Below are 23,530 nucleotides of genomic sequence, written 5' to 3'. Positions count from 1 at the left end.
TGATATATAATAATAAATAAAATAATAAGTACATTGTACTAATAATAACAAGAGTAATAAAATATAATTAATAAAAATAATAGTAATAATAACAATAACCATGATAAGAATAATGTACTGATTTAAAATTATTATTATTATATATATATAATTGTTATATAATAATAATTTAGCAGAACACAATCTAATATATGTAATTAAAAAACAATGATAATATTTTTATTATGATAATCTGTATAATAGTAATAATAATGATACATTAGTAAATAATCAATAATAAATTAATGATAAATAATAATAAATTATTATTAATAATAATATATCATGAACACACAAAAACAAGGAAATTCAAGTATTTGAGTTCAGATCACTTTTGTCTTGTAAAGGTGGCGGGTGTCAGTGGACTGATCATAGCCAATAAGAAAGAAGACGCACAGATGACAACGTATATAACCTACAACAAAGGCCAGACATGGAGCTTACTACAGCCTCCGACAAAAGACACCACAGGACATGACATCAACTGCAACCTGGTGAGAGCCACTGCAATGAACTCAACCAGATATATATTTCCTACTAATCATAAGGACGTTCCCAAAAAGGCATAGATCACCAACATCAAAGTAGGTGAAATACTATTTAACATAAAACAGCTATTAATAATGTTGATCCTATTACAGTGACACACCCACTTCAACCACAGCCACGCCCACTTTTCTTGAAAACAAGCACTCCATCAGAGCCAGTCACATCCACTATATACATTACATTACACTCAGACACACCTTCTTAACTATGGTCAGACGAAAACAAGACATTACAGTGTTGACACGCTTTTCGTTTGATGCATTTTTACAGTGGAGCCCTGCAGAGAGGAACTCCTTTAGTCTCACAGTGAAATGAGGGTGAACCGCCAGCTACCAAACAATAGCTCTGAATTCAGTGCTTTCTGATGGTTTGATTAAGACACAGCACCTTCTCTGTATCTTTGTAATGACTTTCACTGATGTTTTACACTGTTCTGGAAGATTGGTGATTTCAATTAAGACATACATTGAACAACTGGAGTCATTTATCAGCAGATCTCAGAAAGTCTTAATTACTTTTATTCTGCTGCACCAAAAGACAGTGGGTTCAGTGTTTGCACACGTGTTGTCATTCTTTAACAAGTTAGTTTTTTTCCCAGTCCTTGTGCTTTGGGTATTTCCTTGTGCTTTGGGTATTTTGGGACTTATTACCAACTTTAAACAACGGCTGTTACAAGAATTCAGACGCTTGTACACACAGAACAAAAGTTTGCTGCTTACTTGCATATGCAATTAGTTTTGAATCACTAGGTGGTTGATTGCATTTAACTGTACTGATTTTTGACACTGAATTCTAATTGCCATAATTACATTATGATTTTCTGAAGCTCTGAAATCAAAGATTAGATTTTTTAGTTTCCAAAAAATTGGGTCACACTAATTTAAGGGATAGCCGCGGAGATCCGAAGCAGATTCATTTGCACGGCTTTTGAAAGCTGAGGCTACAGTCGGTTGATGTAGAGGAGATTATGTAGATAGATGTAAATGTATTGAAATATAATTTTAATACTGTGTAATGTTCTCATTTTCAGCCGTCGTGCTCCCTGCACCTTCACCTGCAGATGTCTGAAAACCCCTACACACCTGACACTATCTCCACCAAACACTCCGCTCCAGGGATTATAGTGGCCACAGGTGTGTGTGTAACTGTGCCACTTCTTTATTGTTTTTATGCTTGTGGAGTCTTGAGTCCCCCAGGAGTTTCTGATAAATTAGAGTGAAGAATGGATATAAATGGGCATGCTTTTAAATGCAGATGGAGTTTGAGTGGCCAAATCACGGCTTTCAAGTTGTTACATTTTTGTGTTTTTCAGCTGCAGAGTTTGGCATGATTGGAATAAAAACTCATTTCACTCTGTTCTTTTGCTTGTCAGACTCATTATAAAGTTATCTTCAAAACTCAAGCCCAAATAGCTTCCTGCATGAGACTAGATAGATGCACGCTCAAAAAGTTAGCCATGCAGAGCACGCAGAAAATATGACCGCTGTCTTCCACATTCATAATTGCCTGTCATGTCCGACAGCTGTTCCGCAATCACTTTCCCATGCTCAGAGTGTATAAATATGGGATTTGAAAAATATGTTTTTTTTTGCCGCTGACAGCAGCTTTACCAAAAGTTCTTCATCAGGCATCATGATGATTGTGGTCTTTGAGGGCACTCGTATACACCAGACAATGTGCACCAGGAATTTATCAGGAGATCATAGATTATAGATTTGAAATTATATTGCTGTGCCGTGGCAAAATATAAATACACAGTTGTGTTAACCCCAAATGACTTAAATCAGGTCTCGTAGACCAGGGGTTTTCAAACTGGACCCACTTAATTAATTGATTAATAGAAATCCAAGAACCCCCTATGGGGGCTGCAAAGGGAGCACAAAATATTCTGGTTTTTTTTTTTTTCAATTAAAATATTAATGAAATACATAATTTTTTATATTCACCAAAGTTCATAATTCTATCATTTCATTTTGATGTCTAAAGACTGGTCCTAAACCTGAGATTACTAGCAATTGTTTTATAATTTTGTATTAAAGGACTCGTGAGCTATTCTGTTCTTTTTTTTTCTTCTTCTTTTTGGAAATTTTTTTTTATTTCAGATATGCTGTAAAATTAATATTTTTTAAAGACACAGTTTGCTTTAGTACAGTGACGGTATAAAAGCAAATTATTTAAACCGCTGCTGATGGAAACAATTTCCATGTGTTTTTTTCAATGAATTACTGATTAAATTCGTGATTGAAATCCAATAGTTTGCCTTTGTAGTGCATATATTTAACAGCACATACCTCTTTTTCTTTCTTTTTTTTAACCAGCAGGGATTATTTTCTGTTTTATTCTATTGTAATAAACTGTGATAGAATCAAATCTCATCCACCAATATATCTCCAGCATATGCATGGGGAATAATAATCTGTCTGTGAGAGTTACAGTAGTGTTTTCTCTCTCAGGAAACATTGGGCCGGAGCTTTCCTTCTCTAATACAGGAATGTTCATCTCCTCTGATGCCGGCAACACATGGAGACAGGTAAACCACTCGCCTGCTCACATCTTGTTAAGCATGGACTGTAGTGTAGTCTTAAAATTCACTTTCAGCATAAAAATTTACTGAAAATGTATTCGCCCCCATGTCATCCAAGATGTTCAATTCATTCTTTCTTCAGTCAAAAAGAGATTACGTTTTTTGAGGAAAACATTCCAGGATTTTTCTCCATATAATGGACTTCAATGGGGTAGTTTCAATGCAGCTTCAAAGGACTCTACCTGATCCCAGCGAGGAATAAGAGTCTTTTCTAGCGAAATGATCTGTCATTTTCTAAAAAAACATTTAAAATGTATATACTTTTTAACAACAAATGCTCGTCTTACACTAGTTTGACTTCACGCATTACATAGTCACATTAGAAAGGTCACGTGTGATGTAGGCGGAAGTACCGTCCCAATGTTTACAAAGCGAAAAGTCAAATGCCCTTTACAAAAAAGCTAAAACAACAATGTCTGACATTTTTGAAGTTGGGGGAGAAAATGAGATGGATTTTTGCACCCTACCCTACCTTTTTTAATTGGAGCACACAGAAGAAGAACTAACTGGGCGTGACCTTTCCAATGTGATGTGTATCGTGTAGAGCCCTTTAAAGCTGCATTGAAACTGCAATTTGGACCTTCAACCCATTGATCCCCATTGAAGTCCACTATATTGAGAAAAATCCTGGAATGTTGGCTGACTAAATTATCAGAAAATGTTTATTCTGGAAGTGAACAAATCCTTTAAGATTACAAGCACCCTGTTCCTGATCACCACTCAAAAGAACGGAAACTAAAATAAACATGAGAAACACAAAGAGACAGGATGCTAAAGTACCTTGTAGGTTTTTGACTCTGTAAACACTTTTTAGATTTTTGAGGAGGAGCACAGTGTCTGGTTTTTGGACTATGGAGGGGCTTTATTAGCTGTTACACAATCTGCTGTACCAACACGCCATTTATGGTAAGACAAAATGCTTTTTTCCCCTTAAAAACGCATATTCATAAATGCACTGCCTTACAGATTTTATTGAATAAAATCAACCCACAAATCTGATTTGTGATGCAGTTTGGAATCAATATTACATTGTGTTCATCCATTTAGGCCAGAGGAGAACTAGTCCCCTGACTGAGCCTGGTTTCTCACAAGATTTGTTTCTTCATTTCTGTCACCTTGCCACTGTTGCCTTTTGCTTGCTTAGTAGTGGTTTAAAAGACACTTAATATACAAACATAGTATACAGTAGATTTGATAGAACTAACACAGACAAGAACGAAACGTGAACTGAACTGAGCTAAATAATGCCACTATTGTCTTCTGTAGAGCTGCTTTATAGCTGAAACGAATCTGTTCATAATTTATGTACGTATTTTGCAACATTGACACTTATTAAATTGAACTGAATCACCATTTACTTACTCGAGTTGAATAACTACACTACACTTGAGTAGAGCTGCCTATCACTGAATTGAACTTTTACAGAGCTATTTTTAAAGTTTGCATCATTGATTCGATTACTTTAGCTTTTTTAATGCTATGAAGCTGCTTTGAAGCAATCTCTGTTGTATAAAGTGCTCTAAAAATAAAGGTGACTTGACTTGACACATTATATGTATATAAAACAGAACAGAAGAGATTATGCATGTTTGAGTTCACTGCAGTTTATCGCTAACTTTTTGGATATTTTTTATTCAGCCTAAGTTTTGAAGTTTCCTCATGCTTAAACGTCAGCTTTGATTTGAGGACTGGCAGATATAAACAGCAGGTAATAGGTCTTATCATATCAAACATTTGGAATCCTTTCAGCGAAAGTGCCTGTCATGGCTTTGTAGTGCAGGTGGCTGTGTTTGCCTGGGCTTTTATGCTCATGTTGAGGGGGTTAAGGTTTGAAGCAGAGGTGGGATTCAGTGGGCTTCCGTTCACATGTTGTTCCTGCCACGTCACACACGCGGCTTTGATGTGCTAAGCTCTGAAATGTTGTCAGGATCAATTAGGCTGCGGAAGATAACTTGTATCCTCCTGTGGGTTGCTGTTAGAACAGGAGTCAGATGTGTGTGTGTGCGGGTGCTCAGCCATCAACTCGGGTGACTTTGACCCATATCTACAACAACAGAAACACCAAACCAGAAATTCTTTGCTTTATGCATGAAAAGATTCCATGAAGAGACTGTTATGTCTGTTAGAAACAATAATACAGAGAACAGTATGCTTTTAAAAGCATTGTGAAGACACACACATTCAAAAGTTTTAGGTCAGTTTTTAAGATTGTTCATGCTTTTGAAAGAAGTCTCATATGCTTACCAAGGCTGCATTTATTTGATCAAAATAAAGTAAAAACAGTAATGTTGTGAAATATACTGTGTAAAATAACAGTTTTCTGTTTTAATGCATTTTAAATTGTAAATTTGATCCTTCAGAAATCACACTTTATCCTTTAGAAATTATTCTAATATGCTGATTTGGTGCCCAGAAATATATATATATATTTATTATTATCAGTGGTGAAAACAGTTGTGATGCTTAACATTTTTGTGGACATTTTTTTGAACAGGATTAATAGAAAGTTCAAAAGAACAGCATTTATATATATATATAAAAAAAAAACATTTGTAACATAAAAAATGACTTTACTGTCACTGTTGATCAATTTATTGCATCCTTGGTGAATAAAAGTATTAATTTATATTATTTAAAAAAATCATACTGTTCCCAAACTTCTATACACAATAAAGTGTATAGAATAAAAAATGATAGATGTTGTGTACTATTAAAAGCATACCAATATCCAGACAGAATCTGTGTACTTGATGTGTGCTGATTTATGCAGAAATCTGCAGACTCAGCAATGTGAGAGAGTTGCAGTTGGTTACTGAAAGTTAGTATGAAAAAAATGACCAAATTATGCTGAAATGATCTTAATCTAAATGAAGATCCCCAAAAACACAACTATGACTAACCAGTAAGTTAAGGTTAAACATTCAGTGCTCACAGAACAAGGCAAACAGGAGGGCTCTAAATACACAAGAATAAATGTCATGGACACAAGCAGGTGCTTTAAAATACAAGACATCCATAGAAAGAACAAAATCTAAAAACAAAAAAACACACTGAGGGGCCACTTACTTCAGGCAAAATAATAAAAATAATGCAAAGGACAGAAAGAAAGTAGAATAAAGAGATGCAACAAAAGAACAATGAAATGCAAAATAAACTGAATGTGTAATGAGACATAATATGCATTTTACATGACTAATAATGATTAGAGGGTAATGTAAACACAAGTAGGGTATGGTGAATAATTTTGTCTTGATATTTTTCAATGAGCATATATTAGATTTGATTTTAATGTAATTATGCAGATGTAGCCCACATTAAATGTTAATGCAGTGACTCCACAATGACTTGTTTTTGTGGATCGCCTAAATATTCTCAGATGACTGAACAAATGCATCTTCTATTTTTATGTCTTTGTCAAATGTGCACTGTACTGGATATTAATCAGAATATGAACCTAATGTGCTTTGGCAGTGAAATGATTTGTGAAATGTATGTGTGTCTAGGATTAGTTTGGATGAAGGCCGGCAGTGGGACAAACTCAGCTTTTCGTATACACCCCTATTTGTCGACGGGGTTTTGATGACTCCAGAGACTGAGAATCGCATCATTACGTAAGAATCATTTCACCTCGACCTCTCAGCCACACTGATCCGAATGGTCCAGGAGGTGTCAGTAATGAACCTTCACTTACTGGGATCATTATTATCACATTAAATCTTTTCATTTGCATGTCTGCATGCCTGGATCCTCACACTTACTTGTACAGATAGCACTGACACTTCCTTCTCGGATTTGCCATAGCAATATGTGTCCTTTAAGACTCTTTGATCCATTAGCAATTGTAAAGAATGTAAAAGCAAACCGATCCTGTTGTGCTTAAGCATCTCTATCCTCCTAGATTCTTCGGGCACTTTAGTTACCACTCTGACTGGCAGCTGATAAAGATTGACTACAGCTCCCTGTTTGGGCGGAAATGCACAGACGGAGACTTTCAGACGTGGCACCTGCAAAACAAGGTTGTCACCTCACATTTATCAGCACGCCTTACTGTTCGGTCTCAACAGCAACGCACTAATTCACTCACTCAACATTCAACATGAGTTTCTTTTGGCACTGAATTCGCTAGTAATTAGGGCGGCACGGGAGATTATTTTCACCTCTGGGGTAACATGCCCAAGCAGAATGGAAATTAATGGAGTCGTAATGGATTTTGCAACAGATCTCGGCACATAATATTGGTGACATGTTGTCCGTCAGCCTTGACTTGTGGTTTTACGGAGTTTCAGAGTCAGCATCTATTGCATGTCAAATCTGTTTCCTGGGAAGCACGATATGTTTTCTAAAATTCGTACTAACTACTGTATCCATCCTCAGCTAAGCAGAAGTAACTAGAAAACTTAGTTTTTTGGGGGGAAACATGTCCATACTTGAGTTCTTGTCACTATTCTCATGGAATTGGGCTACTTTTACACTGTTACCATTGTTGTTTTTATTCTGCGGGTTAACACAAAAGCTATTTTGAGAGAGGAGACTGCCAACGGAGTGAAAAAACACATAAAAAATGTGTTTTGGCTAGTTTTGAATAGTAATTGACACTTTGCTGGGAGTTTGATTGACAGGCGATCTGACCAATTATAACACCAAATCTGCCATTTTGTCTGACAAACAAACCAGACAGGAGAGTAGATTATTAAAGGGTTAGTTCACCCAAAAATGAAAAGTAGCCTGTGATTTACTCACCCTCGAGGCATCCTAGGTGTTTATGACTTTCTTCTTTCGGACGAATCCAGTCGGAGTTATATAAAAAATTGTCCTGGCTATTCCAAAGCATTATCATTGCAGTGGGAGGTGGGGTTGTTCAACAGTCCAAAAGACGTCAAATAAAGTGCGTCTATATATGGATATTTTTCTTAACAAAAACGCATGGATTCGCTACAGGAGACCTTTATTCATGCCCCGGAGCCGTGTGAGGCACGGTTTATTAGGGATGCACGTATTTGACGTCTTGTGGACTGTTGAACAGAAACATCCACCCACTGCAATGATAACGCTTGGAAGAGCCAGGACAATTTTTAATATAACTCCAATTGGATTCGTCTGAAAGAAGAAAGTCATATACACCTAGGATGCCTCGAGGGTGAGTAAATCACAGGTTAATTTTCATTTTTGGGTGAACTAACCCTTTAACATCGATGGACTTGAACTTGAAAAATGTTGTGTATTGACGTCTTTCCGCGGTTCAAACAAGATATCTTCTTATGTTCATTCATGTTTATTTCATGCTATAACTATTAAAGAGGAAGAGAAGATCGGTTCACCTGCCGCTTGAACTGAGGTGCTACAGTGATTTGTCACGACACATTAAAGAGCCACAAAACGGTATTTATTGTTTGAATTTCTTAAAAAATGACCATTTGAAAGCAGAGACTTTGTTTCATACCAGAAATAACCTGCTCTATGTTGTCTGTCAGCGCGTTGTCAGTTTCCTCTTAGCTCCGCGATGTATTTTTCACTGCGTGATAACATGATATGTGGCGTTAGAGTGCCATGGCTTGTCGGACGTAGCAACAGTAACTAAGGGGGCGGGTCTTTGCAAAGAATCTGTTGGGCTGGTTTTGTTTCGCAGACCAGGCAACCCTGCTTCCTGTGTGCGTTTGTGAATATATAAGTATTTATGTGCACATATTTCATCGCAACACATTTCCCATATTCTACAATACATTTACTGTTATGGCTTTAATAAAAAAAAAACAGAAATGTTTGACAGCCTGATTCCAAGCAACATTGTTATTGGTAAATAAAACTAATACATATAATTTTGTTAATTGAAAATAATAATAGCTGCAATAAAATAAAATATAATGTACTGTAAACCTGAAAGTCAAACCTAAAAATCCTAATGGAATCAAGAAATGTTACTGAAACAAAAGTTGTAGTAGTAAAATTATTAAAACTGAAATAAAAATAAATTAAGGCTAAATACAAAAAAAAATTAAAATAACGGTAACATTTTAGTATAGGGACCAATTCTCACTATTAACTAGTTGCTTGTTAGCATGCCTATTATTAACATATTGGCTGTTTATTTGTACTTATAAAGCACATATTCTGCATGACCATATTCTATATCCCTAACCCTACCTAATACCTCAACCTAACAACTACCTTACTATTAATAAGCAGCAAATTAGGAGTTTATTGAGGCAAAAGTTGTAGTTAATATTTTACTAATAGTGAGAATTGGACCTTAAAATAAAGTGTGGCCAAAAAAACGAATAAAAACGAATAAAATGAACTAATATAAAAATTATAAAATTTAAATGAAAACTGAAAATATAAAATAAAAGCTAATTCAAAATATTTGTACATTTTATAATAGTATACTAATACTGTACTAATACTGTTTCATGTGACTTTGACTGAAGTTATTTAAGTATTTATGTGCATTTCAGGGTGAGGTGTGTGTGATGGGAGAGAGACAGGTGTATATGAAGAGGAAGCCTGGCACACGTTGCACTCTGGGTCGGGAATATTCTCGAGTTGTTTCAGCTGAGCCCTGCATCTGCACCCTCTATGACTTTGAGTGGTGAGTCACGCATACGCATACGTGCACACACACGGAAACGCAGAGCAGCTGCTTTTCCAATGGAGGAAATGAGTGACAGTAATTTTTGTGGATCAAAGGACTCAGTGTTGCATGCAGAGAACAAAAGCTGCAGGGATCCAACCAATTATGCAGATTAATTAAGTGGCATTTGAATGTAAAAAAACAAGGTTTTTCCCTTCATTTGTTAGGTTTTTTTTTTTCAGAGCAGTTTATGATACTGTTGCAGTCGCTACATTAAATTAGCTTGCTCTTGAGGCGGCAAGGTAAAAACCTGGTTTTACATCAGTCTGTCGTAATCATATCGCTATACTGATGGAGATGTCTTTACAAGCCCACCCCGATGCACACGGAGACACACTCCTGCGCTGTTCATAACGACGACATAAATCTCCCTTGTACCGCACACAGGCTCCATTAGAGTCGTCTGCTCTTAGGCAAATTACACGTATGAATGAGAGGCGCGCAAAATTAGCATAATGTCAAATGATTAATTATCTCCAAATGAATAAGTAATGAATATTTAAATGGATGATAAATGTGGCAGTGATCTGATTAGCCTGAAGGAGCTAGTGTTACTGAGTTTAGCCCTGATCCCCTGCAGCAGTTTATACCTTGTAAAGTCACTAACCAATCACAATTTAAGGCTACCGTGCTGCTAAAATGTTTGCTCAACAGGGTTCCGCCTAGGTATGAATAGGACATTGGCTCTTGAAAATGTTCTACACTACATTTACTATAATAGCGTCGATTTAAAACATAGAGGTTTGACAGCCTGATTCCAAGTCAGAGTTGTTTTTGGTAACTTAGAAAATTAGAAAACTTAGAAATTAGAAATGTTACTGAAATAAAAGTTGATGTTGAAGTTAAAGTACTAAAATTACTAAAACTAAAACTATATTTAATATAATTTAAACCTAAATAATAATAAAAAATAAAAAAGCACATAAAGTAACTAAAACTAAAGTTGCGTTGCAACTTCAGAAAACACATGCAAATAGAAGCACAAGCAAATTAAGGAAACATCATGAGTTTGACAGCACGTGCTGCAAATGCTCACAACACAAACAAATAAAGAAATGCACAAGTAGCACAGACCACAACAAAATTACCCCAACAAAACAAAAATGAACAATTTTATTTATTTATTTTATTTTATTTTTTGGCGTATTGATTACCATTTGTATTTGTACAAATACCATGAAGTAAATCCATAGATAATTTGTGCATACCATGGTTTCACTATAGTAACCATTTTTTGTTTTTATCTATTTTTTATATAATAAACGTATTTATTAGTTAATTAATTTTAATAATAAAACCATTTGCAGCACGTTGAGCTATCTCGGCCACCGTGCTCATCAGATAATGTGGCACATATAATATGGCAATTGATGTGTAGCAAGTTGCACTAATCTTTAGAAAGCAGATAATGGAGTAAACATTTAATTCATTTTCAAATAATTAAAATAAAAAATTATGAATTTAAATGATTGAATTTAAAATATTTCTTAGGCTGGAAGTTACTCTTGTAAGTGCAATCTCTATTAAAATATTTTTCAATGACTCCTTATAGCAAATATCTGTAAAGGTCAAGGAAAAATCAGAGAAATATATTTGTCAGAAAGCATGGGAACGTTTCATATAGCCAACACAAGTGAAAATATAAAAAGTGGTTCGCAAGGTGCGTGAGAAAACCATAAAAAAACTTACAGTGTATGTAAAGTGCAGTCTATACAGCATATATCCAAGCCACTTCTCTCTATAGACTGCTATTGCATCATAGAGAGAAGCGTAACCAAACTGAATAATTTATGTGTTTTTATTATTTCCCCTGCAGTGATTATGGGTTTGAGAGACAGGCCAGTGGAAAATGTGCACCTGCATTCTGGTATGATGTCAATTTACCAGCACACACCTGCAGCCATGGACAGCGCTACCGCAACAGCACAGGGTAACACACACTCACAGATACACAGATGCACACACAATGCAGTATGTCCATACATGCAAAATGAGTCTGTTTGTGACAGCCTTCATAAGAGTGTTTGGGTGTTTGTATATTAAATACGTGTCACTTTTGTGTTTCTGCTGCTAACAGAGGGTGTTTTCTAATGCTTTTGTGTATGTCGGTGCAGGTACAGGAAAGTGCTGTTGAATAACTGTAGAGAGGGTTTGAAGGGTACACTGAGTCCCAGAATGCAACAGTGTAAACCCATAGCACCCAGTGGCCTACAGCTGAGCACCATCAACTCTCAGCTCACTGCTGTACTGGGAACCAACATCACCTTCAGAGTAGCATTGCAAAATGTAAGTCAGCAGGTGCAGAGACACACAAATTCATTCATATTATAAGGTGTTCTTCTTTAGATTAGTGGTTCTCAAACATTTTAAGATGGCAGACCAAGTATGAGAGTAAAACAAATTTCCAAACCACCAAAACCCTAAATCTCATAAGGGGGTCTCATTCGATGTTCTTTTAATCAATCTTCCCTTGTGCCACCAATCCATAATTTTATAGGCAATTAAATTAGCTAGACTCACTAACTAGGTTAAAAATGAACTTGCACAAACCATCTTTTAAAAGTTTGAGGCCAGTAAGATTTTTTTTTTCAATTAAAACAGCACAAAGGAATTAAATTGATCAAAAGTTGCAGTATTGACATTTATTTTGTTACAAACGATTTCTATTTCAAATAAATGCTATTCTTTTGAACTTTGTGTTCATCAAACAATCAGGAAAAAAACGCATCATGGTTTCTACAAAAATATTAAGCAGCACAACTGTTTTCAACTTTGATCATAATAAGAAATATTTCTTAAGCACCAAATCAACATATTAGAATGATCATGTGACACTGAAGACTGGAGTAATGATGCTGATTAAAATTCAGCTTTGCCATAACAGGAATATATTGCATTTTAAAATATATTAAAATAGAAAACTTTACTGTAATAATATTTCACAATATTACTGTTTTTACTGTATTTTTGATCAAATAAATGCAGCCTTCGCTGATATAAGAGATTTCTAAGTGACAAAGTCTTTCCGACCCCAAATCTTTGAACAGTAATGTACACTGACACATAACTGTGAGTATTTATTTATATAAAATTGGTTAACAGTAAATCAGTTTAATTCATTGTTATCATTACCACCTGCCATCTGTGGACCACAGTTTGAGAACCAGTTTCAAAGCCTTTACATGCAAAACCATAGAATATACCTGACTTTTTTGCCTTTTTTCTGTAGGGTGACTCACTGTCTACAAGTCTCCATGTGGACTTTGGAGATGGCATCTCGGTGTCATACTCCAATATAAGTCGCCTTGGTGACAGCATCACACACACGTACAGGGTCGCTGGGATATTCAGGGTCACCGCACGTGCTCAGAACAGTCATGGGTCTGACAGCAGCTCGCTCTATCTGCACATCACTAGTATGTACATGAGCACACGCATGTATTTCTAAGAATCTGAATTCTCTATAAGAAGCCACTGCCGTCACTATAAAAAACTGTGTCCTGTCAGACTAAATTACCTCTATGCCACTGACTGCACATCTAGACAATCTATTTCAGAACCAGCTCTCAATGAAGGCTGTGTAGAAGAAGAAATTGCTGTTGTGTTCGGTGCTAAATGTGATCGTTATTGACTTCATATTGTGTCTGATGAGATATCACGTCCGATGTGTCATGTTAGGTCCCGTGGAGCGTATCTTTCTTTCGGCACCGGTGGTCGTCATCAGAGGAAAAGAGGCCAACTTGACAGCAGTGCTGTGGCCCAGTCAGCCCAGGACTGCTACCTTCTACTGGTGGTTCAATAACAGCACAGAGGTTCAAACGCTGAGTATATAATATATATATATTTATATACACACATGTGGCCCAAAGGCCCAGATCGGTTAGGCAGCTATCCCAGTATTACTTTTGACCTCTAACAAAACAAGAGCTCTGCCAAAGATATTGTGGTTGCCAGGGTCAGATTGGTAAACCTGTTATTAAGATGGATTTGGATTGGGGTCAAATAAGTAAAAAGTAAAGCCACGTTTTGGCGGGGAAGATACTGTGACACTGTGTTTTCCCCTTTGCAGTATGAACACCTGCTACCAAAAGAAAAAGAATAAATGAATTCTAACTCTGTCAAAATGGTTTTTGATGAATGACAGGCATAGCTGGGAAAACACAAGGGGAAAATGCTGCCAGCTTAGAAATTTGGCCAAGTTAAAAAGCCCAGATAGAATTATAATTATAGATAGCTTGTAACAAGGTAGGATTTTATTGGGCCGTTGAAATGTTTGGGGTCACTATGATTTTTTTTTTTCCTAAGCAATTGATACTTTAGTCTGCAAGGACAAATCTTTTCTAAATAATGCTACAAAATACTTCAAATAAGTGTTGTAATTTCTAACTTGTTCATCAAAGAATCCTGGAAAAAAAATGTATTGTGGTTTCCATACTGAATAAAGCTACACAAGCATTTTTAACTATGATAATAATGATAATAATACATGTAGCAAATCGGCATATTAGTTTGATTTCTGAAGGATGTGACACTGAAGACTGGAGGGCTTTGCATCACAGGAATAAATGACTAAAATATATTCAAATAGAAAACAGATCATTTAAATTGTAATAATATTTCACAATATTATTATTTTTACTGTATTTTTGATCAAATAAAGCCATGGTGAACATAGGAAACTTTTTTCAAAGATATTAAAAAAAACTTTCCAACCCCGCACTTTTGAACAGTAGTCTATGTTGTTAATATTGCTGACATATTTTGTTTTTACTGTTTTGACTGATTTCTTCATTATACTGATTTCTTGTGTCATGAAGGATTAGGATGGATTTAATCTAGTTATTATCGGCATATGAATCACTATTTTATGATGCTTTCAAACATCACTGACTTATGAGATCATTCAGTTCACGTCTGTTTAAGATTTCTGAGGTGAAACACATAAAAAGTGGCAGAGCAGCTTTTAATGATTATGCATCCAAGTTCTAGAGCGTTTTCCTGCTGGAAACCTGCCATAGAGCAGAGCCGTTTAAAAGCATTTAAAAACTCACTTATACAGAAGCTTTGCATTATAATTGAATGTCTAGTTTAGATTCTCTCCGTGAAATAATTGTAATAATATTATCTGTTCATTTCACCCTGTGTACCTTCCTCCTTTATATATAATACAGGCTTTTAGGATTATTTTAGGGTGAGGCAAACAGCAAAAATGTTGCCCAGTTTTGCAGTCCAGGTTTGTTTATAAGCCAGCTGTATTTGTTTGTGGTTGCTTTTAATGTTTAATAAAGTAATAATATACAGCAAAGAGCACAACCAGGCAAAACGCAGACCCTCCAGTGTGTTAGCAATATTAGAAAATCTGCTTGTAAATAATTCAAGTGAAGTAAATGCATTAACTTAACCCATTATACACTGAAAGTACAATGTTTTCGTATTCACTACTTCAATTTCCACGGAAAACAAGGCAGCATTAAAATGTAACCGCATTGTTTTGAATGAATATTAATGTTAAAATGTCATTTACAAAACATCAGTCCATTTTAGCGCTGCTGCCCAACATGCCCATCTTGTGCTAGAACAAAACAAAAAAGGACCGCAAAAATTACATCAGCAAGCCCTCCGTAAATTACAAGTAAATCTCATGAACAGAGCGGCTTGTTAAGAAATACTAGGAAAAAGCATGAAAATCCTTAAGACCAATATATCTACGAAAAGCCCCGAGATCAAAAACATGACAACTGAACCGTGAAACGCAGTGGGAGTTTGGCCATATAGGGCTGTAACTGGTTTCTGCTATAAATGATTCTGCCACTCACACATCAGTCAGAGCTGTGATTTGCTTTCCTGTTTCCGAACATCTCGTATGTGTGTGTTTTTAGCCGCTGATCACACTGGAAGGAAGCGTTTCGCACACGTTCACACGAGAGGGACTGAACTCTGTCACCGTACAGGTGTCGGCGGGAGGCACAGTCCTACAGGATGTGAAAATCATCACTGTCAAAGGTGAAGACCTCCCGTTGTTCCGAAAATTGCAGTGTTCTTTGAGATACAGAATGTGGTATTTTTAGTTTCACAGAGACATATTCAGAATTAAGAGGAATTTTTGGCATCTCTGTTTCTATCGTTCCCAGACTTCTTCCGTTCTTTACTGCTGTCGTTCTCTCCCAACCTGGAAGAGCACAACCCGTCCGTTGCCGAATGGAGACAGGACGTGGGGCACGTTGTCAGGGCAACGCTCTCTCAGGTATACCGACCTTGAAGTCCATCATCAGTTCCTGTTGGAGTGCTCTGTTCATGTCAGTGAACTGCTGAAAAGAACTCATGAAATTTCTTGAAAGGCTGCTGATAGCTCACCACGCTTCCTCTCTCTTCAGCTATTCTCTTTCCTCTCTCTCAAACGCTGCTGGTTTAAAGCCTGATGGCTCTTTCTGGGCTCTCCAGCGAGGTTCGTTTTTGGCTGAGAGGCTTTACGTGCTCTCACGCATCCATCTGATTTCCCCTCAGTCTGAGAGCGAGAGATAGGGTAATGTAGTGCTGCTGGCGAGAGTGAATCACAGGAGTTCAGAGTGAATATTGATGCGGCAACAGAGAGACTCTAAAGCCAGTCAGCCAATTAAAGAACAGAGCCAAAGAACTGCTTCGCAGAACTCCATTACAATGAGTCGCTCAAGCACAAATATAATGGTCTCCCAATACCTCTGGATTTTCAACTTGAACAGAGTGCTTTCAATACGGTTACACAACATCATATCATAAATATTACAACCGTCTCGAGATTCGCTGGAATGACTTATTATGATTTGCAAACATTAACGGAGATATTATTAATGTGCAAACGGGCATGAAATGATTGACTAGCTTTTACGCATGAATTAGATCCCGTCATGAATGTTGCATGCTGATAAAATTTGTTTAATTTAATGGTTACTAGCGTATGAGAAATGCATTTTTATCTGTGTGTGTTTTTCTCCAGGTTTGCGGCTTCCCTGAGGACCAGCTGTTGGTCTCTGTGTTTCCTGGATCTCCAACTGCTGCTGAGTTCTTTATCCTACCTGAGACAAACCAGTCAGCATTCAGATCACACACTGAGGAACAGCTTGATAAGGCAAGAACCACACACACACACATGCGCATATTGAAACAAAATGCTTTGCTATGATCCCCCAAATGACAAGGTCTGATGATTGATACAATCTGTTAAAATAACCTATTATGATTCTCTGATGACTAAATAAATTATAGTGGCAATAAAAATAGGCTTTATTACTAGCGAATAAACCTGCTGAAAAATACATGCACTTACTTTAAAAATGTCATGGGCTGAATTGTAATGCCCAGCAACCACAAAGAGAAATAAAAACTCCAGTTAAATTTGTACTTGACAATAATTCAAATTTATGCTAAAATCAGCAGTATTTTTTTTTATCGCGTTCTCAGTTTATGTAGGGTTATGACCTACAGCTTTCCAAAATGAAAAATGTAGTATGATCATTTTTAATGGCTTACAAACGATTCATATTCACAATCGTTATGCAAATAAAGCTTTTTTGCAGCCTTTATAAATATTTTTTTAATAAACTCAGCACAAATAGACTACCGATCAAGTGTTTGGGGTCAGTGTTTGTTTTTTAAAGTTATTAACACATTTTTTAAGCAAGGAAGCAATAAATTGATTAAAAGTGACAGTTACAACATTTAGTTAAAGGTCACATATTGTACACCTTTCTGGAGTTTTATTTTAGGTTTTGATGTCCTTAAGAATATACTGTATATTTGCGGTATAAGTACCAAAAACCATCTCAATATAATGTCTGTGTGCATGTGTAAAACAACAAACTGATGATTTATAGGCCTATATAATCATTTGTAATTGTATATACATTGTTGTGATTAATTGTGGCTGGAACAATAATGTAGCTGTAAAAATAGTTGCCTGCTGAAATTGAATATCAATTGAAATTGAAATTGATGTATATACATCTTCATCATGACCAGATAGACACGGTGAATTTGTCTTTACTATACAGGTTAGATGTGATCCACCTCATAGTAACAATCCTGTCAGATCGTCCATCCTTTGAGTGAGAGTGTAACGTTACAGGTCGGCCGATCTGGTTTCGTGGTTAAAGTTAACCATTTCGACATGTTTCCGTGTTGTCGTTGCTCAGCAATGGCATGGGCGCAATGTTGTCTGGGGGGTTTGGCAAAAGGAGAGTGGGACTGTGGGCGGTGCTCGGGGTGGTTACTGAAGGCGGTGACTGTGTAGTTCTGACGTCAATTTTTTACGGAAGTCACAACGGTTCATGAAAAATCACAGCTACTTTATGCAGACTGTGTGCATTTTACTGTGGACTGACTGTTTTGAAACTTATATGGTAGTTACATAGCATCTAGACCTCAGTTATCGTGAAAAAAGCCAGGAAATTTCAGTTTTGACAATATGGGACCTTTAAGATTTTGTTTCAAATAAATGTTGTTCTTCAAAGAATCCTGAAAAAATGGCTTCCACAAAAATATTACTTTGCTTAACTTCTACACTGATAAAAATAAAAAAAAGTTTTTTTGAGCACCAAATCAGAATGATTCTATAGGATCATGTGACACTGAAGACTGGAGTAATGGCTGCTGAAAATTCAGATCACAGGAATTAATTACATTTTAAATTGTGATAATATTTCAAAATATTACTGCTTTGACTGTATTTTGATCTTGGTGAGCATAAGAGACTTTCGTTCATGATAAAAATAAAAAAAAGTTTTTTTGAGCACCAAATCAGAATGATTCTATAGGATCATGTGACACTGAAGACTGGAGTAATGGCTGCTGAAAATTCAGATCACAGGAATTAATTACATTTTAAATTGTGATAATATTTCAAAATATTACTGCTTTTTTTTATCTTGGTGAGCATAAGAGACTTTCGTTCAAGAAATATATATATTTTTTAAAAATCTTACCAACCCCAAACCTTTGGAATGGTAGTATATGTCCACAATTATTATGATTTTATTTATTGAAATCATTATTTACACACATTTGCTGCTTTAATGTTGTAACATTGCATATTAAATATTTTATGAAATACGATGATAGATTAAAACAAGGCTTTTCCACTTTCTCTTTACTTTAGCTCTCATATTCATTATTACCAGTAACCATTATCATTCTCTTGTTTCAGATGTCGGAGGTCTTCATGAATGCTTTAAATCAGAACCTGATCCAGTTTGATCTGAAGCCTGACACGCGGGTCACTGTGTCTGTGTCTCAGCTCACACTGGGTAAGACCTGAACACAAGTTTCTGTTCCTAAGATTTTAATAGGACAATCCATGCTCTCCGATGACCCAAAATGCATCGCACTGCTTCTGTCTGTGGTTATAGGGCTCGTTTGGTACTGCTGTCTGTGGTTGAGTTACATTAAACTGTCAACTGCATTGTGTTCTGCATTTAATTGCCGCCTCATTGTGGTAAATTACAGCACTGTCTGTGGTTATGTGAGGTGACTTTATGCTTCTGTGGTTATATAAGGTACACTACATGATTACTTTGCTGACGATCCACTGTGTCAAATCCCTCAAACTTCCTTGGTGCTAAAAATCCCAGAGAACAGATAATCCACCCTGGACTTTAGATTAATATTGATAATGTGGAGCCTGTCTGAGCATGACCAATATAGTGAGTTGGAAATGACATTACAGGATCATAAAGAGTGTCTCTCTGCCACATATAATTCTACCCTTTTCAGACACGGCCATTTGTCTTCATTGCTCCGAACAGGAAAAGGTTCAGATTGCCTCCTGCATTCTGCCGAAAGGTCACAATCATCATGCGTCAACCCTCAAAGGGCTGAAGGATGAACTGCAGCGTGTGTGTGTGTGTGTGTGTGTGTGTGTGCAGTGAACGAGTGAGACAGTTTTTAGAATTACTGAAATGGATATGCCTCTCACACATCAGACACGCTCTGAGAGACAGCAAAGATATTCATGGTCAACAGACTTTTTGTTTTTGCAGTTAGCCATTGTTATACCAATAACATATAGTAAAATAATATTATATATGACAGTAATATATTCTTCCTTTATTTTTATTTATCAGTGATCATTCTGACAAAATAACAAGATTTAGAATCATTCGTTTATTGGACAGCATTTTCATTCCTTTTTTTATTTATGAAGTTTATTTATTTTTTATTCATAAATCAAATTGTTACCAAGAGTTATAGTGAAAATCACTGAGATATTAATAATGATAGAGCAGGTAAATCTCTAAAATTGATATTTACCTTGTTTACCTAAATGATTGGATGGTCATGTTTATTTTAATGAGCATAATTAATGAATGAAATAAATATATCTGTATAATATTTGATACATTTTCAATATGATTCATCTTCATAAACAATATATGAAATATTAGGCATAGTAATTATTAATTTTATAATATCAATAACTAACTTATTCTTGCTGTTATTTTATTAAAATCAGCAAAGTTTTCCTAGCAAATAGATATGTGCATGGTGACACAAAGGCAGCCATGTTGGATATTATATATTAAAAGTCATATAGAAACATTTATGGAGAAGTATTGATCATGATTTATTTATTATAAGAACATGCAATTGATAATAAAGCACATAGAAAGCTTTTTTAAATGCATTTGCCTTCCTATAACTGGAGAACAAAGAAAGAAAAAACATGGCACTGGCAAAGCCAAGGTCAGGGTTTGATTCCTAGGGACTGCAAGTAATGAGAATTTGCAACGAATGGAATGTAAGTCACTTTGGAGTCATCTGCCAAATGCATACACGCATGCTTTTTATATACAGACTGTGAGATGAGACATTGAGTTATGCTGTGTAACATTGCCTGCAGCACCTCTGGTGGACTCCAGTGTTCTCCCCAGTGGCTCTGCCATGCTGTTACTGGTTTCTCTGGGTCTGGTGGGATTGGCTATTCTCTTCATCTACAAGTTCAAACGGTAAGCCTTGCCTCTCCCAAATCTCTCAGTTCTGCTTAACAAATCTGGGCTAATTACACACTGTCATTTTGATATGCCTTGGAAATACCAACCAATGCTGACAAATGATGCTCGCTTACTTTACTGGCATCAGTGACTGTTTCCTCTTGATCTGATCTACTTGGACCAGAAACAAAAACTCATCCAATTTTGTTCCTACAACACTAGTAAAATCCCATGGATCCATGTGGAAACAGAGGACACCCATGAGAAGGAGCCCGAGATGATCAGCGCTGTCGGACAGGAGAAGAACGGCACGAGTACAACAGCCACTTCATTCACAACGTGCAGCGCACACACAGCACACACACCATTTCCCTCCAACACCGGAAAACACAACAGCTTCAGCCATCTGCCACCTCCAAGAGAACTGATGGAGAAAGAGCTCGAGGCTCACAATACTGGTGAGAAAAGTCATTATCCCATACACAATATTTATGCTAGGTTTTCTTGTGTCATTGTTGAGTCTGTCTGCTTGGTGAGTTTCTTAACAAGTCTTGTGGAAAAATAAGTACACTTTAGCATAAAGCGTGCTTTTTATGGAAATAATTTACTTTCAAAGAAAATACTTAAGTGCAAAATGAATGTATTGATTTTGAGTACTTTATTGCATGTTTTTTACACGTGTTTTAGTGTCAACACATTAAAGTACATCTTTAAAGCATGACGGAAGATTAAAACAAAATTTAAAATGTACTTGATAAAACTTAATTTGACATTATTACAAAGTGCACTTAAAAGTGTAAAGAAAGGTGTAGCTTATTTAAGTACACTTTAGCAGTCTTTTATATCATTATTAAAGGGTTAGTTCTCCCCAAAATGAAAATTCTGTCATTAATTACTCACCCTCACGTCATTCCGAACCCGCAAGACCTTCGTTCATCTTCGGAACACAAATGAAGATATTTTTGATGAAATCGAAAAAGCTCTCTAACCCTGCATAGACAGCAATGCAACTGAAACGTTCCCAGACCCAGAAACGTAGTACATCGGTAAAACAGTCCATGTGACATCAATCAATCAACTTCAGTTTTGCGAAGCTACGAGAATACTTTTTGTGTGCAAAGAAAACAAAAAGAGCAATTTATTTAACAATTCTTCTCCCCACATCACCGTCTTCCGCCATTTTGGAGAGTACCACAACGCATGCGCGCGCTTTCCAATGAAGGTTAACAACGCTGATTACATTCAGGGGAAAGCATGCGCTTGCGTCGTGGTACTCTCCAAAATGGTTTCAGTTGTGTTGCTGTCTATGCAGGGTCAGAAAGCTCTCCGATTCCATGCAATTTGCGCTCAAGGAGCATGAGAGATGTGCTTGTTTTTGTGTGTATCTGTTTGTAAGCGTGAGGTCAGTGGATGGACCCCAATTCATTCATTGTACTTTTATTACTCCGCTGTCAGAGAAGGTGATTGTCTTCTGTGTGTCCCAGGACTTTCTGATTCACAGTAATCAAGGACTGATCCCATGACACTGAAGTGGAAAGCATTGATCACAGAGTTGCCCTTGCCTGTTGGTTGCAATTACAGTGATTTTCTGCTTTGTGTGTGTGTGTGTGTGTGTGTGTGTGTTTAGGTGGCCTTGGAGTTGGAGAGCGGCAAAGGACCAGACAGATTCCAAACTGCACCAATGTCTGAAATGATGAAGGAAGGTTTGAAGATTATATCAATTGTATTAGATGTATAATTATACTTTTTTCCCCCTTAACTTTTCCTGTTGTTGTGGTGCTTATGCCTTTTTATTATTGTGGTGTTTTACATTTAAGCTCTATAAATGAACAATTCCTTAACTGGTAATAAAGGTATTTTTAATTACAGATTAAACAAAATCGCTATCAAAAACAGTAGAATAATACTGTATATTATATCAGCACTTAAGGAGTAGTTTCTTTCACCCCAATACAGTTCTTTCCTAAAACGACGATCAGAGAAACTGATCTAATCTTCCTAAGCAGGGGCACCAAATTCCTTTTGTAAAAGTAAGAGATCATTCTCCGCATGCTAACTTGTAGATATATTAAGATTAACTGCCTCACATTTGTAAAACAGCTCACTTTTAGAGTTCCCAAATCATATATGTTACATTTTCATACAGAAAAATCAATATTTAATCATTTGAAATATGCTTATAGCTTTATGTGTTTATATTGATGATTACCTTATCTGAATCAATGTTAAGAGGTCATAAAGAGCATGGTTTTAGGATCGAGTAGATATACATGGCACAAATAGAGGTTGGTACCTTCATCTGTGTAGAAGTCTCATCTGCTGAACATGTCCATTTGTGCCTTGGCAATGTGTATTACTATTGTAAGATGGCAACATATTCTTAATTTGGTTAGTATTCACGATACTATATTCCTAGAAGTATACTCATTTGGAGCACATGTTTCATCGCTACTAATAGCTGACAGCCAGTTTTATATTCGACTGTGAACTGAAAGTCACTTTAATCTGAATAAATGTATTTTTACATTTGTGACTGCCCATTGATTCTTTACAATGGATTTTCATGACATTTCTGTAACTATTGAATGGCCTGTGTATCCCAGTTTCTCAATTTCCAAACACCGACCATCTTTTCATTCCTCCAGTAAAGAGCGTAGAGCAGATGACCTGTGTCACTGAAAAATCTTTAATAGGATCACGTTAAATGAAAGGATACAAAAGAGATTCTCTGCTGAAATGAAAGTAAACAGTGTGATTCAGCATTATCTG

At 36.3% G+C, this 23,530-nt stretch overlaps 1 protein-coding gene across 1 annotated transcript in view; it reads left to right on the top strand.

Annotated features, from left to right (window-relative positions):
• The window catches only part of sorcs3b (sortilin related VPS10 domain containing receptor 3b), a 70,063-nt gene extending 46,816 nt beyond the window's left edge, over window positions 1-23,247 (top strand). The window contains exons 10-27 of the mRNA XM_016566426.1: window positions 387-533; window positions 1,619-1,721; window positions 3,042-3,118; window positions 3,987-4,078; window positions 6,676-6,783; window positions 7,071-7,188; window positions 9,625-9,758; window positions 11,617-11,730; window positions 11,915-12,086; window positions 13,030-13,216; window positions 13,479-13,612; window positions 15,680-15,803; window positions 15,932-16,044; window positions 16,774-16,905; window positions 18,979-19,078; window positions 20,671-20,776; window positions 20,984-21,219; window positions 22,389-23,247. Coding sequence (XP_016421912.1) covers window positions 387-533; window positions 1,619-1,721; window positions 3,042-3,118; window positions 3,987-4,078; window positions 6,676-6,783; window positions 7,071-7,188; window positions 9,625-9,758; window positions 11,617-11,730; window positions 11,915-12,086; window positions 13,030-13,216; window positions 13,479-13,612; window positions 15,680-15,803; window positions 15,932-16,044; window positions 16,774-16,905; window positions 18,979-19,078; window positions 20,671-20,776; window positions 20,984-21,219; window positions 22,389-22,450 — 2,259 coding nt within the window. The 3' untranslated portion in view covers window positions 22,451-23,247. The remainder of the gene's footprint in view (window positions 1-386; window positions 534-1,618; window positions 1,722-3,041; window positions 3,119-3,986; window positions 4,079-6,675; window positions 6,784-7,070; window positions 7,189-9,624; window positions 9,759-11,616; window positions 11,731-11,914; window positions 12,087-13,029; window positions 13,217-13,478; window positions 13,613-15,679; window positions 15,804-15,931; window positions 16,045-16,773; window positions 16,906-18,978; window positions 19,079-20,670; window positions 20,777-20,983; window positions 21,220-22,388) is intronic.
• The last annotated feature ends 283 nt before the right edge of the window (window positions 23,248-23,530 follow it).

This window comes from Sinocyclocheilus rhinocerous, unplaced genomic scaffold (genome assembly GCF_001515625.1).
Source record: "Sinocyclocheilus rhinocerous isolate Xijiao unplaced genomic scaffold, SAMN03320098_v1.1 scaffold392, whole genome shotgun sequence".
NCBI lineage: Eukaryota > Metazoa > Chordata > Actinopteri > Cypriniformes > Cyprinidae > Sinocyclocheilus > Sinocyclocheilus rhinocerous.
The sequence above is the reverse complement of the archived record's forward strand: the minus strand, read 5'-3'. Positions and strand labels throughout refer to the sequence as shown.